The sequence below is a fragment of the Bombina bombina genome, chromosome 6 (genome assembly GCF_027579735.1).
Source record: "Bombina bombina isolate aBomBom1 chromosome 6, aBomBom1.pri, whole genome shotgun sequence".
Classification (NCBI taxonomy): domain Eukaryota; kingdom Metazoa; phylum Chordata; class Amphibia; order Anura; family Bombinatoridae; genus Bombina; species Bombina bombina.
The window spans coordinates 263642683-263660692 of record NC_069504.1 but is presented as its reverse complement, the minus strand read 5'-3'; the positions used below and the strand labels follow the sequence as shown (position 1 = coordinate 263660692).

At 37.7% G+C, this 18010-nt stretch overlaps 1 protein-coding gene across 2 annotated transcripts in view; it reads right to left on the bottom strand.

Moving 5' to 3' along the window:
* The window catches only part of LOC128662837 (uncharacterized), a 39975-nt gene extending 23151 nt beyond the window's left edge, over positions 1-16824 (bottom strand). For both annotated transcript variants that reach the window (XM_053716826.1, XM_053716827.1), the window contains exon 1: positions 15120-16824. In XM_053716826.1, the coding sequence (XP_053572801.1) occupies positions 15658-16578 (921 nt within the window). In that variant the 5' untranslated portion in view covers positions 16579-16824 and the 3' untranslated portion in view covers positions 15120-15657. The remainder of the gene's footprint in view (positions 1-15119) is intronic.
* Between the last annotated feature and the right edge of the window lie 1186 nt (positions 16825-18010).

Here is an 18010-nt window from a genome sequence, read left to right as displayed (position 1 = left end):
TAACCCCTAAACCGCAAGCCCCCCACAACAAAATATACTTAAACTATTAACCCCTAAACCTAACGATCCCCTAACTTTATATTAAAATTACAATCTTAAATTAAAACTTACCTGTCAAATTAAATAAATGAATTTTAAACTAACAATTAAACTAAGATAATTATTAAACTACAATTAAACTAACTACCAATTAAATTAAACTAAACATTAAAAAAAATCCTAACACTACTCTAAAAATTACAAAAAGTATCTAATTACAAAAAAATAAAATAACTAAATTACATAAAAAAACAAACACTAAATTACAAAAAATGAGAAACAAATTATCAAAAATAAAAAAGAATTACACCTAATCTAATAACCCTATCAAAATAAAAAAAAAATAAAGAAACCCTAGCCTACAATAAACTACCAATCACCCTTAAAAGGGCCTTTTGTGGGGCATTGCCCCAAAGAATTCAGCTCTTTTACCTGTAAATAAAATTACAAAAAAACCCTCAACAGTAAAACCCACCACCCCCATAACTAACCCCCCAAATAAAATAACTATCTAAAAAACATAATTTATGCTTACCTGATAAATTTATTTCTCTTGTAGTGTAGTCAGTCCACGGGTCATCCATTACTTATGGGATTATATCTCTTCCCCAACAGGAAGTTGCAAGAGGATCACCCAAGCAGATCTGCTATATAGCTCCTCCCCTCACATGTCATATCCAGTCATTCTCTTGCAAGCTAACTAAATATAGGTTGTTGTGAGAGGTCTGTGGTGTTTTTAAACTTAATTTATTTCTTCCATCAAAAGTTTGTTATTTTAAATGGCACCGGAGTGTGCTGTTTGTTTCTCAGGCAGCATTAGAAGAAGAATCTGCCTGCGTTTTCTATGATCTTAGCAGACGTAACTAAGATCCACTGGCTGTTCTCGCACATTCTGAGGAGTGAGGTAACTTCAGAAAACTTATGGGATTATATCTCTTCCCCAACAGGAAGTTGAAAGAGGATCACCCAAGCAGATCTGCTATATAGCTCCTCCCCTCACATGTCATATCCAGTCATTCGACCGAAACAAGACGAGAAAGGAGAAACCATAGGGTGCAGTGGTGACTGGAGTTAAATTAAAAATTTAGAACTGCCTTAAAAGACAGGGCGGGCCGTGGACTGAACACACTACAAGAGAAATAAATTTATCAGGTAAGCATAAATTATGTTTTCTCTTGTTAAGTGTGTTCAGTCCACGGGTCATCCATTACTTATGGGATACTAATACCAAAGCTAAAGTACACGGATGAAGGGAGGGACAAGGCAGGAACTTTAAACGGAGGGAACCACTGCCTGAAGTACCTTTCTCCCAAAAATAGCCTCCGAAGAAGCAAAAGTGTCAAATTTGTAAAACTTTGAAAAAGTGAACAAACAGATTCATCTGTGTCAGACATGTTTAAACAGACTAGCAATGAGACTAGCAACCTTGGAAAATACTTTTCAAATAAATTTACAAGCAATATAAAAAACGCTACTGTGCCTTTAAGAAGCACAAAAAGCTGTTACAGTTGAAATAACAATGAACCAAATTAGTTATAGCAACCAAATTTTCACAGTAAATGAATTAAGTTAGCAAAGGATTGCACCCACCAGCAAATGGATGATTAACCCCTTAATACCCAAAAAACGGATAACAATTTAATAATTAACGTTTTTATCACAGTCAAACACACTGTCACAGGTCTGCTGTGACTGATTACCTCCCTCAAAATGAATTTTGAAGACCCCTGAGCTCTCTAGAGACGTCCTGGATCATGGAGGATGAAGTAGGAAGATTGTGACTGAATTTTTACTGCTCAAAAAAGCGCTAAAATAGGCCCCTCCCACTCATATTACAACAGTGGGGAAGCTCAGTTAACTGTTTCTATGCAGAAACAAAAGTTAGCCATGTGGTAAAAATCATGCCCCAATAAGTTTTATCACCAAGTACCTCACAAAAAACGATTAACATGCCAGTAAACGTTTTGAACATACATTTTAAAAGTTATGAAGTGTTATTAATAAGCCTGCTACCAGTCGCTTTTACTGCAGTTAAGGCTCACACATTACTTCAGTATTAACAGTATTTTCTGAGTCAAATTCCATTCCCTAGAAAAATACTTCAGTGTATACACACTCCTCAGCCTAATACCAGTCGCTACCACTGCATTTAAGGCTGTACTTACATTACATTGGTATCAGCAGTAATTTCTCAGTCAATTCCATTGCTTAGAAAAATAATTTACTGCACATACCTCGTTTGCAGGGGGGCCCCTGCATGCTATTCCCCTTTTCTGAAGTTACCTCACTCCTCAGAATGTGCGAGAACAGCCAGTGGATCTTAGTTACGTCTGCTAAGATCATAGAAAACGCAGGCAGATTCTTCTTCTAATGCTGCCTGAGAAACAAACAGCACACTCCGGTGCCATTTAAAATAACAAACTTTTGATTGAAGAAATAAATTAAGTTTAAAAACACCACAGACCTCTCACAACAACCTATCTTTAGTTAGCTTGCAAGAGAATGACTGGATATGACATGTGAGGGGAGGAGCTATATAGCAGATCTGCTTGGGTGATCCTCTTGCAACTTCCTGTTGGGGAAGAGATATAATCCCATAAGTAATGGATGACCCGTGGACTGACTACACTTAACAAGAGAAAAGCCTAAGCTCCCCATTGCCCTGAAAAAGGCATTTGTATGGGCATTGCCCTTAAAAGGGCATTTGGCTCTTTTACATGCCCAGACCCTAATCTAAAAATAAAACCCACCCAAAAAAACCTTAAATAAACCTAACACTAACCTCCGACGATTCACTTACAGTTATTGAAGTCCCGCTTGAAGGATCCATCCAGTCGGCAAGAAGTCTTCATCCAGGCGGCAAGAAGTCTTCATCCAAATGGCCTTTTGATAGGGCTATAAGATTAGGTGTAATTCTTTTATTTTTGATAATTTGTTTCTTATTTTTTGTAATTTAGTGGGGGTTTTTTTAATGTAATTTAGTTATTTTTATTTTTAGTAATTTTAGTGTTTTGTTTTTTTGTAATGTTAGGTGTTATTTCACAGGTAAGTTTGTATTTATTTTAACTAGGTAGTTAGTAAATAGTTAATAACTATTTACTAACTAGTCTACCTAGTTAAAATAAATACAAACTTAATGGTGAAATAAAAATAAAACCTAAGTTAGCTACAATATAACTATTAGTTTTATTGTAGCTAGCTTAGGTTTTATTTCACAGGTAAGTATGTATTTGGTTTTAAATAGGTATTATTTAGTTAATAATTGTAACTTTAGTTTAGCTGTATTTTAATTCTGTTAAAGTTAGGGGGGTTAGGTTTAGGGGTTAATATAGTTTAATTTAGCTTGTTGCAATGTGGAGGGTCTTGCGGTTTAGGGGTTAATAGGTTTATTTAGTTAATAATTGTAAATTTTATTTAGCTATATTTTTATTATGTTAAAGTTAGTGGGTGTTAGGGTTACGTTAGGTTTAGGGGTTAATGGATTTATTTAGTGGTAGGGATGTTGGAGGCCAGAGGTTTGGGGGTCAATAACTTTAGTATAGTGGCAGTGACATCGGGAGCGGCAGATTAAGGGTTAATAGTTTTATGTAGGTGGTGGCGATGTTGGGGCGGCAGATTAGGGGTTAATAACTGTATGTAGGTGGCGGTAATGTTGGGGGCAGCAGATTAGGGGTTAATAACTATGTAGGTGGCGGCGAGGGTTGGGGGTAGCAGATTAGTGGTGTTTAGACTAGGGGTTTATGTTAGGGTGTTAGGTTTAAACATTTTTGTTTCCGCAATCGCACAGTGTTAGGCTTTTTTTTGCCGGCTTTCCAATTGATGTCTATAGGGAAATCGTGCACGAGCACGACAAAGCAGCGCTTGTTTTAGGTGCGGTATGGAGCTCAACGCCACCATATCGCCCGCACAAGCCTGCTTTTTCAAAACCTGTAATACCAGCGTTATAGGGAGGTGAAATAACGCCGCTTTTTTGGCAGTCGTTAAAATCCCTATAGCGCTCAAAATTAGTAATCTAGCTGTATGTATTCTATCTCAGGAAAGAGGTTTTCAGAAGCAGATCATGAATCCTTTTTCTAACTCTAATATGTTAGAATTGAGGTCAGTGGATATTTGAAGATGAGGAAGTGGAGGAATTAAAGAAGGGAAGGGGAAGAGAGAGGTTTTTTTTATATATATAATTTAGGAATGCTACATGAAATACAACAACATGTAGCAAGGATGTGTAATTATTGTTTGTGACTGATTTAAACGAATAGGTGAGATTAAGTATTCGTTATTATATATCAACATAATTTAAATGTATTAATCTCCTAGTGGTATTATATAAAAGTGTGTATCATGTGGTTCTTGTTTACATAGAAAGAGAAAAAGGGAAAGAGAGTAAAGTATGAAAAAGAAAAAAAGGGGGGATGAAACTGTTATAATCTTGAATCGAAATTTGGCAAAATGATATTGTATGGGGGTGATATTATTATTTTTCCTGATCTGTATATGTTTCCCCCAGAATAATTAGGGTAGATATAATAAGGAAAAGTATATGTTTGTGCACGTACACACACATATAAAAAAATAATATATAAATATAAAATATATATATTAGATAATCGTCCATCTAATGTTGGTTTGCCCGCCGTAGAAAACTTTCTGTGGATGCTCATGTCTGAGATGACTGTGTGGCAAATTATATGTAGAATTTGTGCCAATACATAATGCAGGCCTATTACAATTTGGAAAAATAGCAGTATTTATTTTTCAAGTGCAGTTTGTTTTTCCAAATCGTAATAGTCCTGCATTATGTATTGGCACAAATTCTGTCGTATGCTGAGGCTATGTGGCAATACATGTCATAATTTGTTCTGATTAGATAAATATGTTAAATCACAGAGAATGCCAAGATTTTATTCAATACACATAATTAGAATAACTACTAATTTTATAAATAAGTGCTCTGTATATAATGAATATAACAGGTCCTATATCAATAAAAAGGTTTCTGCTATAAAATATAAATGTGTATGTATTTCTATCCATCTCTACATATGCAATTTACATATGATTAAGCTAATTTAAAAACTGACTAAATTCTGGAGGAGGAAATTATAAAAGCTTTTTATCAGGAATACTATGGCTTAAACTTTAAGGTGCACTTAAAAAATAAATAGAGCTGTTTTTCCAAATTGTAATAGCCCTGCATTATGTATTGGCAAATATTGTCACATAAATTGACACACAGCCTCAGCCATACAGTTTAAGCTTTAAACTGTATGGCTGAGGCTGTGTATTAATATCTGTTAAAATCTGACAACGCTCAACCTTGTGTCTGTAGCTCCTAGTATTGTGGGTACCAGCGCCCCCAAAAAGGTGAATGTAGTGCTAAAAATAAATACACAGAGCGCCTCCTAAAAGGCTAAGACACTAGTAGTGACAAGATTATTTAAATAAAAAATATATTGAAATTCTATAGGGGTATATAAAATTTTATAAGCTACTTATAGCTAAAATATACAAGCAAGATACAAAAGTGGATCCACTTAAAATTAACAATAAAATATGCATATATCTATATAAAAAAACAATACAATTGATGTTAAAAACCACAACAATATACAATCTTAATCACAAAATAAATTACAATAAAACAGCTGTTGATGGTTGGATAAAAAATCTAAATATATAAAAACATCAATTTACTGAGTAGGTGTCCATAAATATGTAGGTCCCAAACTTTAAATTCTTTCCAGAGAGTGAATGTCCAATATGAAGATTCTATTTTAAACAGTTATCCTTATATATCCCTCGATAAACGGTGAAATGATGAAGTGTGTAAAAAAGAAAAACGTAATGGTTTTCAAATCGAATTTCAAAAATTATTGTGAATATCCAAAAAATCCTGAAAAGATGATGTGATGAAGTGGGCGTGAATAATCAAAAATGTGTGTACACAAAAATGAAAAAAGAAAAAGGAAAAAATGTGAAAAAATAACCCCAATGAATATTTAGGATGTGTTAAAGTGAATAACACACTTATAAAGTGACCCTTATGTGAATACAAGATGTGAAGAGATGCTCCTAAAAAGTTATTCCTGTGTGTAAACGATCAAAAAATACAGAAATGGATCCTATGTCTCAGGGATCAATTCATTCAAAGATATACCTGTAATAAAACAAATATAACATAGTGCAAAACTGCTATTCAAACTTAGTCAGTAATTGAAAAGAAGCTTACCATATATGTCAACGTGTGTCAACGTGTTTCGGCCCTAAGAACTATATTTTTTATTTAAATAATCTTGTCACTACTAGTGTCTTAGCCTTTTAGGAGGCGCTCTGTGTGTATTAATATATGTCAGACCTTTTTTTATTCAATGTTTAGATTATTTATTTGATCAGTGCATTTTGTTGTATTAGGCTGTGTGGCAATAAATGTCATAATTTGTGCCAATATATAATGCAGGACTGTTACAAATTGGAAAAACAGCTCTATTTATTTTTCAAGTGCACCTTAAAGTACATCGCTGTTCTTTCTATGGGGGTTGGTTTTTTCATAGCAAGATCTCGCCGTCAGCAGAAAGACCACACTATTTTAGGAAGCCAGCAGGACGGAGGGAGGGTGTAATAGCACGGTCTTGCAGTTTGCGGCAAGACCCATGCTATTATAAACAGACAATTCCTAATACTGGCAAAGCATTTGCCTATATTAGGAAAATTTAATTTGTTTCTTACCTGTATGCATGTGATGTAAAAAATGCTAATCGTCATTGTGCAACCTGCCAATTTAATTGTAAATTTAAGCTACCTCTATCGGGTTCATATATGCGTTTCTCGGGCGTACCATAATTAGTGCCTCACCAGCCTCTGACCTCAAGTCACACATATATATATATATATATATATATATATATATATATATATATATATATATATATATATATATATATATATATATATATATATATATATATATATATATATGTGTGAAAATACTGTTGGACTTCTATTATTCCATTTATTTTGTTATTGCACAAAATCTCCATAAAAAAAGACCCATGGGATTCTATGAAGGGGCTCGCACACTATATATATCTACACAGAAATCAGGGGCCCAAAGGATTTTAACCCTTTCAAAATACCTTTTACCTATTCTGAAAAGGTGAAATATATGAGGTGGCACCAGTTTGTTTAACCTAAAAAAGCATTGGACCAGGCTGAAAAGATGTCTATCGTATGATGGAGCTCACTCCCTGTATATCAGCACAGAAATCAGTGTCCTGAAGGATCTTAACCCATTCAAAATACCAGTTATTTATAAAAAGATAACATTTATAAGATGGCAAGCTTGGCAGCAGTTTTTTGTTACCATAAAAACAATTAGGTTAGTCTGAAATCCTAATTTTAATCCTTTCAATATACAATTACATAATCAAAACATAACCAAATGTGTGCCATGTTTACGATCCGTTTATTGAAATAAAACATGAATTTTTGTAAAATTTAACCACTTAGTGACCAGGCCACTTTTCCATTTGTTGACCGTTTGGGACCAAGGCTAATTTTAATTTTTTTGCAGTGTTTGTGTTTAGCTGTAATTTTCCTCTTACTCATTTACTGTACCCACACATATTATATACTGTTTTTCTCGCCATTAAATGTTATTTTCATCATACCTTATAATTTACTATAAGTTTTTTTTATAAATTATGATAAAAATAAAAAAACACACTTTTTCTAACTTTGACCCCCAAAATGTGTTGCACATCTACAACTACCATAAAACACCCATGCTAAATAGTTTCTAAATTTTGTCCTGATTTTAGAAATACCCAATGTTTACATGTTCTTTGCTTTTTTTGCAAGATATAGGGCAATAAGTACAAGTAGCACTTTGCTATTTCAAAACCATTTTTTTCAAAATTAGCGATAGTTACATTGGAACACTGATATCTGTCAGGAATCCCTGAATAACCCTTCATATGTATATATTTTTAAAAAGAAGAAAACCTAAGGTATTAAACTTGGGGTATTTTGACTATTTTCATGCAACCATTTTACCACAAATCTATGCCAAAGTTTGAAAGAGAAAGAAAAAAAAAAGTGGTGATTTGTTTTACAAAATAGCAATTTAACAATACATTTACTGAGAATGTTAAGGGTTACTGCCAAATAACACCCCAATATGTGTTCAGCAACATCTCCTGAGTACAGTGATACCACTCATGTAGACGTGTGTTGGGTTCTCTTGGGGCTAAAAGGCCTTATTTTTAGGGGGCGCATTCCAGTTTTCCAACTTGGAATTTTCATATCTGTCATCATGCACCCATGTTCTAATTGGGTCATTTCTGAAGTTGGCCAATGTAATTTACCCCCATCAAACCATATATTTTTGAAAATTAGACACCCTAGGGTATTTGAAATGCTGGTATTTAACACTTTCCATGCACTAATTCAACCACCAGTCGTTGTCAAACTTGTGGGTAGTCATTTTTTTGTGTTATTTTTCACACACATTATACTTTAACATAAAATGTGATACCGCAGACAGTAACATATAGTGCTCATTGAAGACCAGGGTTGCTACTAATGCCCTCAAAGTCATAGAAATATTGTAATAGGCCACAGCACTTAAAAGTATCCTTTATTGGCACAACAATGTAACGAACAAGTGACGTTTTGGGGTATACCCCTTAATCATACATGTTTAACATTTCTCACTGCTTTTTATAGGCAAATAGGCACCAAATTCATCATTTCTCTGGATTTGTCTGCCATCTACTGGCCAACTTATGTAACTGCAACTACTTCTATGTTGCACAGTTCTGCAGTCAAATAGCTGCCACCTAGGCAGCTATCATAACTGTAATTACAATAATATCATATATCTGATAGCCTAATGCCTAATAACTCCTTGATTACAATAATACTTAAAAACAATATATATATATATATATATATATATATATATATATATACACACACACACACACACATACCATGTTATAGCTAATACAGATCAAATGACTACACACTCTAAATTGCTCATTGCTGTAATATATAATTAACCTTAGAAAAATACAGATAGGTCATAATCTTTATTTAACCCCTTAGGCCTAAGGGTTTCCAACCTATGTATCCATTTAATCTCAATCAATATGCTCGATAAGGGTTTGTCGTTCTGCCCTACAGCAGACACTGACTTTCTTGAAATTGAAAAGGACTTACAAAGATTTTTCCGCAACATTAAATTGAAAGTCTGGCATGCGACTAAGATTTAGAAATAATGTTGTCACTTTATCTAACCCTAGAGAGGAAAATGAATGGTCCTTAAAAAAGTTAGATCTGCATAAAAAAAGCATGTTTAACCCTGTTGTCAATTACCATAGTGTGGGTACATTTATTAAATTGGTCAGTAATGATTTGAATAAATTAAAGGAGAAAGTAAAACATAAAAAAGTTTTTGGTAAATCTGATTTCAATGTGGTCAACAATTTTACGAAAAATGACAGAAACTCATTGGCTAGTCTTAAGAAAAATTCAAATATAATCTTTAAAGGGGCGGATAAGGGTGGAGCCACCGTAGTCCTAGATAAATCTTACTATATCATGGAAATTAATATGCAACATAATGACCTGGATACATATAAAGTATTGTCACACAATCCAGTGTTTGAGATACAAAAAGTAATTAAGGGAATCCTAGAAAGAGGATTGACACAGGGCCATATAGCTAAACAAGTGTTTATCAATATGGCAATCATTGGGGCCAACTGGGTGACCCTGTAATCCACTTTTTATAACAACCCTGGTGTTGTTTTTAAATTTTTGTTTTTAATAAATATTTGCAAACTTTTACTTTTGGAGTGGATCTCATTTCCTACCTTCTACCTACAATCACTACAAAGAGCACAGCTACTGAGGAGCACTAAACCTGCCTTTGTCCCTACTGCATCAATACCAAAAAGATTGTTTGTTTGGGTGAGCTGCCACACCTGCCTGAATCTGCAGCCTGTATCTACCAGCACATTGGTGTGCTTTTGGAGTATCACCACAGCATTGGAAGTATCCTTGAACGGGTGAGCTGTCACACCCACTTAAATCTACAGCCTGCCCCTACCAGCACATAAGTGTGCTCCTGGAGTATGTGAGTACTCATTTGGCTATTCTGTTGCTTTTTCATATGTCTTCATTCAGACTATACCACACATGAGGCGCCCCTCTGTTTTTTATTTCTCCTAGTTCTTGCCTGGATCATCCGGTTAAGAGGAGGCAGCCACCGCCAGCTATCAACTTATTTGCAAAAAAGAGACATTTTCTTTTCTGTTGACTCCAAAAGGGATTTATATAACCTTATATTTATATTGATATATCTTTCACCTCACAAGATAACATTAGTTTGTTTAAGTTGTAAATTGTCTTTGAAGGTTATTAATAACCATCATCTAATTGTACACTATTCTGCGCCCCCTCCAATGTGATTTCATCACGTATTAGACTTATTTAAAAGACACAGGGAATTTTCTGAAATAGGTTCTCAATTTAACACTAAATTCAGATACATTTTTTTTTTTAAATTCTTTTTATTAAGAGAGCAATCTTCATGTGAGTACATAAGAAAAAGTGAACATCACATTACATCATATAAATCAAGTACATAAGTTAAACAAGACAGTATTGCATCAACATCAGGATAAACCTCCTTGTCCTTTTGAGATATAAACATTTCTTTCTTGTACATTAAGGCAATAGAGTACAATAGTTTATTTCCAAAAGTACAGTCTTACTCACACGAGTTCCACTCTCATATTTTATAATTTCTGAGAGATTACAACTTCTCTCTCAATTAACTTAAACTAACCTAAACTAACCCGCCAGGGAGCACCTTGCGGGCATAACATCTACATAACCTACCCCAGCTCTTACAATTTTGGTCATTGTGTCACTTAAGTCTAATTTCTCCGGCGTGATCTGGCAACAGGAAAAGAAGAAAAGAGAAGAGAAAGGAAAAGAGAAAAAAGGGAGAGGAGAAAAAAAGGGGGGGGGGGGGTTTCAGATATTGAGATGGTTCCAGTCCCCCCTCAGGGATTCCTCCATAAATGCAACAGTGTTGCGGAACGGCAGCAGAACCTGCCTTTGAATCTCTAACTCAAATGTCAGGATCAGTCTCCGCCACTTCCTTAAAAATAGATTTAGCCTGCCACCTACGTCCACTCTGACATCTATTTGTTCAATAAATAATTGCGATCTTAACATGTTGCGAAAGTAAGGTATTGTGGGTGTTTTAGATGCTGTCCAGTGTTTAAGTATGCATTTTCTCGCCAATATCATCAATAAGGTCAGTTCCGAGTCATACTGGCTATTTTGTCGTTCCCAGTCCAGGAATATTAACAGCTGCAGGTGTCAAGTCAACAGAAATGCCTACTTTTTTTTTCAATCCAGTACTGCAGTTTGTTCCAAAATTGTCTAACCATGGGGCAGTCCCAAATGTAGTGTAACAGGCCAGGAGACCCCGCCAAGCATTTAGAGCATCTATTAGGCCAGTCCGGGATCCATTTAGCTAGACACTTGGGAGTCATATATGCCCTATGTAGGAACCTAATTTGCGTTTCCCTCAGATTCGCAGATAAAGTGGCTTTTCTGGTTCTTTCCAATCCCCTCTGGGCCTCCTCCCATACAGGCGCCTGTAGCCCTTCTTTCTGCCAGCCCTTTAAGAGGTCCGGTTGAATCAATTGTAAACGTCTGTGTATTAAAGTTTGATAAATCTCTGATAGCGAGAAGCTCCCCATTTTAAATAGATTTTGCGAGACACGAAATGGCGAACCATCCCAGAAACCCGGTCCGTCCCTAATTAGCTTGGTTACATAATGCCGTGCCTGTAGGTACGCATAAAAGTGACTTCTCGGTAGATTATAATCTGTTTGTAGCTTTGTGAAGGATTTGATTGTTTTCAACAGCGGATCTACCAGCGAGCCCACATTCCTCAATCCAAGCATCTCCCATGTGCGGAATGGTTTCGTATCCATACCCGCTGGAAAGTCCGGATTACCACTAAATGGGAGAAAAATAGAACCCAGATTCGTTTTAGCCAAGAACCTATGTGCCAAATGCCAGGCCTTAAGAGGGCCCTGGTATAGGAGATTCCCATCTAGCAACCTAGCCACCTGTATTTTGGACATGTGCGGCAGGTACACCAATGCTATACCTCCTAGAGTCGCTTGTTCCAAACCACTTTGATAAAAGTGACCCGTGCTCAGTTGCCAGTCCAGTACCAAGCGTATCATGGCTGCCCAGTTATACAATTTGAAGTCCGGCAGGGATAGCCCCCCATGGAGGTAGGTCATAGATAATTTATCAGTCGAGATACGTGGTCTCCCTCCTCGCCACAGAAAGTAGAGCATTGCAGAGTTTAGTGCTTTCACGTCTGCTTTCGTAAGTAGTAGGGGCAGCATAAGCATAGGGTATAAAAGACGAGGTAGGATCACCATCTTAAGAAGACTGACCTGTCCCATTAATGATAAAGGGAGTGACCTCCAGCTTCTCATTTGGCAACACAACTTTGCACATAAAGGAGTCAGGTTGATAGAGTACAATTTACTAGGGTTCACATGAATCTAGATGCCTAAATATATGATCACTTGATTCGCTACTGCGAATGGGTATTTCTGAGCCGATTCCTCTCTCCTGTATAACCAAAGAATTTCCGACTTTTGCATATTGGCTTTATATCCCGAGAATGTCCCGAAATCCAGCAAGGTCTGCACAATGGATGGAATATGTGTCTTTGGATCCTGCACAAATAGCAGCATGTCATCCGCATACAATGCGAGGTGCTGCGGGCATCCCACCACATCAATCCCCGGAAATATTTGGCGTAATTTAATTGCCAACGGTTCCAATGCTAGGTTGAACAGCAGAGGGGACAACGGGCATCCCTGCCTCGTGCCCCTCTGCAATACCACGTCTGACGAATACAGGTTGTTAGCACATACATTAGCAACAGGGGAGTAGTAAAGATTTTTTAGAAATGAGACAAAGGGCCCAGAGAAATTGAATTTGCCCATTGTGTGGAATAGGTGACCCCATTCCACTCTATCGAAGGCCTTCTCTGCGTCCAGGGACAACAGGAAGGCCTCCGGAATTTCGCATCTCTCTCGAGACTGTTTCATACTCCAGAAATGCTGAAGAACCTGCAGGATTCTACGCACATTTACCACAGAGGATCTCGCCATCATAAAGCCAGTCTGATCCTCATGTATCAGCTCCGGTAAGATATATTTAAGGCGCTCCGCTAGCAATTTTGTTAGAATCTTGTAGTCGGAGTTGAGCAACGAGATCGGTCTGTACGATTCCGGAAGAAGCGCATCTTTACCCGCTTTAGGGATAAGAGTGATATGGGCAGCCGCAAAGGTCTTAGTCGGTTTGCTCGCCTCTGAGAAGTAACTCGTAAATAAATCAGTGGGCACTGGTGTTACCTTTGTTTTTAATATCCTATAAAATTCTATGGGCAGCCCATCCGGGCCTGCAGCCTTGCCCAAGTTCAAGGCCATAATTGTCTTGTCTACCTCCTCCCTAGTAATAGGCGCATTAAGCTTGCCTAGCTGCTCTTCCGATATTTGCGGTAATGTAATAGAGTCCCAGAAAGCATGCATCGTCTCCTCTGGATTCTGCTGAGTGCTAGCATAAAGATCGGTGTAATAAGAAGCGAAAGCCTCTACTATTCCCTTGGGATCCTTAACTAAATTATCTTTGGTTTTAATAGCTGCTATAAACCGCGTGGAAGTTTTTAGGCTGAGAGAGGCCAGGAGCCTACCTGACTTGTCTCCATATCTGTAGTACTTTCCCCTAGTTCTGAAAAGAGTCTGGGAGGCTTGGTATGCCAATAGCGCATCATATTCTTTTTTAGTACCTACATACTTTTGATGATTTGCCACCGTAGGTGTAGCTCTGTATAAACTATATTGGGTTGCCAGCTTCCCCCTCAGATTCTCCAGCCTCTCCGTCTGCAGTTTTTTTCTGCGTGACAAAAAGGCCAAAATATCACCCGTAAGAACCGCATTAGCTGTTTGCCAGAAAAGCTCTGGGTTTGACAGATGTTGTATATTATTGGTTTGGAAATCATCCCAGGCTCCCTCCAGGTATTGCTGAAACTCTTGCGAGGTCAGCAAGTATTGTGGAAACCGAAGTGTTCTACGATTACTTGTTTTGGGCAAAGTGTCTAAAAAGAGACCAACAGGAGCATGGTCCGAAACAATTACGTCTCCTATTTTCACATCCACTACTTGAGGGATTAGGGAATTCGAGATCATAAATAGATCTATGCGAGACATTGTAGGGGAGGCCCGAGAGAGACACGTATAGTCCCTACCATCCGGGTTTAGCCTGCGCCATATGTCAGTGACATCTAGTGCCGATATTAAGGATTGGAATACTTTGAACTCAAATTTACTACTAACTTTAGGTTGGGGCCCATGAAGCTGTCTGGCGGGGTCCCTGAGCCTGTCACACTGAGGGTTCGGGGCCAAATTGTAGTCACCCCCAATTATAAGTGGTGTATCCAGGAAAGGGGTCAGCAGTCCAATCAAGTTATCCCAAAATGCTTTATCCTTATTATTGGGTGCATAAATGTTACACATCGTGTATTTTTTACCTGCAATTGTAGTCTGAACTATAATGTAACGTCCCTCTGGGTCCGTCGTTACTGTCACATCGTCAACCTCTATTTTTTTCCCCAAAGAGAATGGCTACCCCCCTACTGGCAGTCTTGTATGAAGAGAATTCTACTCTCCCAACCCAGTCTGTTTCAAGTTTAGTGTGCTCCAAGTCATTAAGATGTGTCTCCTGCAAGAATGCAATGTCCGCCCCCTTTTTCCTAAGTTGTGTCAGTATAGTCTTTCTCTTAACCAGGGAGTGTATACCCCCCACGTTCCAAGAATAAATACTAAATATTAATAATGATCATGATCCTTTGTGTGACCATCGACACTCCAAGCACATGAGTGAAAAGAGGGGAGAGAGGAGGGGTGGGTAAGAAGGGAGAAAAGGGGAGCAAAGAGAGAAAGAAGAGAAAAAAAAAAAAAAAATTCTCCTACCCGTTTGCGTGCCAGACCACCTTTTTCGGTAAATGTAAGAGTCCTGTCTACTGTAAGAGAACCTGCAAAAAGTAATATTGATAAGTAACTTGTTATAAGCTTATTTGACCTTAAATATACGCCAACAAATTCCCCCACCCTACTGTACCCCCCCAAAAAAACTTCTGTTCAAAAATCCTATGTTGCATAGAGGTATATACCCCGTTATACATTTGTTTCTATTACATACACCAACTGAGGGAACCAGCCGAGGTAGGAGGAGGACACATCTGAGTAATTTGCTAACATAACCTTGAGTGTTCCCCCAGCCAATATCAGTGTGCCTCCATCCTCCCTCCTTTTCGTTGTGGTCCAAGAACCGTTCATTATATGCAATCAAGGTGCGACTTTGAAACCTAATCCTCTTTACCAAAAGAACCAACCATAACCAACATAACATTAACAATCCCAAGTCCTCAACATGAGTATGGAATACAGTCTTTCTAGGATGAAACTTCATCTCCTCACTGACTACACAAGCCATTATTATCAGTAAACCTTAGATCTCGTTGTTTTTACCAGCACAGAATCTATTTTTAACCCTCTCCCCCCTAGCATATGAGGGACTTCGGGAGCCAGCTTCTCCCTCCAAAAATTCCTGTGCTGCCTGTGGGGAATCAAAGAATTTAGGGTCTCTAGAGGTAGCAATTTTAAGTTTAGCAGGATAAAGTAAATAGGCATGTTTCCCTTCTCTGTGTAGCCTAGAACATAACGCTGAAAACTCCCTGCGTATTTTCGTTAGATCTGCAGAATAGTCTTGGAACAATAAAATCCTAGCATTGTCAAATAATACCTCATCCATCTTTCTATAAGCTCTGAGTACTGCCATTTTAGTCTGGAAATGTAGGAATTTAATCATCACAGGCCGTGGTTGTGAATTACGGTCCATAGCTGGCCTCTCTGGGCCTACTCTATGCGCTCTCTCTACACTATGCAGTAACGCATCCTTTGGGATCTCTAACAGAGGAGGGAGGGTAGTTTCCACAAATTTTAGAATATCATTGGCTTTCACATTTTCAGGCAGACCTATTAGGCGAACATTATTCCGCCGTGATCTGTTTTCTAGATCATCTATCTTTTGTTGAAGTGTCGTGGTGTATTTTTCCAAAGCTACTAATTTATTGCAGTTAATATGCTGCGTGTCTTCCAAATCGGAAACCCTCGTTTCCACCTCTGATACTCTGGTCGAGAATTGTTTCACCTCTTCCGCCAGAGTATCAACCCCTTTCTGAAGGTTTTCTATTTTAGGTAGAAATAGGGTAGAGATTTGCTTGACTATGGGATGAGGGTCTAAGGTATGAGTGTCATGCATGGTGTCTATGGATGAAGCCTGTACACCAATATCGGATCCTTGCTTGGTTCTGCGATCAGCGTTTTTATTGCGATTCGCCATGTTATGTGATATTAAAAATCTCTCCATACACCTCACAACCCTCCACTTCTAGAATGGCCCTTGCACAAGTTACATGTATTTCCTTTGTTTTAAAAAGGAAAGAAAAAATGGCAGCTAAGAGGCCAATAGCAAATTATGTGCAGATATCAAAGTATCAGTATATCAAAAAGCGCATAAGAGTCACCTCTATTGTATTCACTCAAACCTGCTTGCCACTATTTAAAGTAATCCTGCAAGGAAATAGGTTAGTTAGAACAGCATATAACAACACACTTTTCCTCTTTCTTTCTCTTGCAATGTGGTTAGAGAACAATTGCAGCAAAAAAAAAAAAAAAAAAAAAAAAAAAGACAATATCAAAGTATTAGTATATCAGAATGCATGTAAGGGTCACTTCAATTGTATTCCCTCAGACCTGTCTGTGACTAATTGTAAGAATCCTGCAGGAAAATAAGTTACTCAGGACGGCATATATCAACACATTTCTTCTGCAATACGGTTAGAGAACAATTGCATCAAAAGGCAAACAAAATCAATGTATTAGTATAGCAGAATGCATGTAAGTGTCACCTCTATTGTATTCATTCAAACCTGCGTGTAACTAATTATAGTAGTCTTGCAAGAAAAAAAGGGTACGTTAGAACAGCACACACTAACACACAACTTCTGTAATGTGGGCAGAGAACAGTTGCATAAAAAAGAGAACAAAAAGAGAGCATTAGGAAGTCCATCCAGTATATAACAGTCACAAGGAGGCCTGTATTATAGCCAAGATAACTGCACAATAGCAAGTTTCAACCACATAGATCTTGCAGTATAGTTAATATGGGATAAGTAAGGAAATAGTGGTTTGTAAGAAGAATCCCTTGGTGTTCATTTCCAGCTCAAATCATTTTCAGGCAAGACCAAGTAAAGTTCTCCGGTCTCAGCAGAGCTAGTAGATATAGAGCCTATAAGTTGGTATATTACATGTAACTTCTGTGGCCCAGAAAGTTCCAGAGGGGATCGTTAAAGGTGCTCTGCAAGTCTCTGTTAATCTTTTCCGCTCTGTATATCTATATACTATGGGGCATAGAGAGTGCAGGGTATCTTCCCTCCAGAAATAAAGGATTTAAATAAGTTGGGCTTCAGTCAGCTCACAGTTATTGCTTACCAACTCCAATCCTAGATCTGTCCCAGCTGAGAACATCAGTGACTAAGGCCAGACATCACAGCTCCAGTCAGTGCCTTCATACCCCGTGAGTCAGACTCCAGTGGGAAAAGATGAGCTGTAGCTGCTGTACCCAGGCTGTGTTAAGCAGATGCCTGGCAGATAGGTCCAATGTGGCTCTCAGGACTTGGGCAGTTGATCTCTTCCTGCGGGTCCCACTGATGAAGTGCGTAGTTCATACGCCACATGGCCTTCCGATGCTGCTCCTCCAGCCCCAGTATCTCACCGCTCGGCCGTCAGGTATGCCGCTG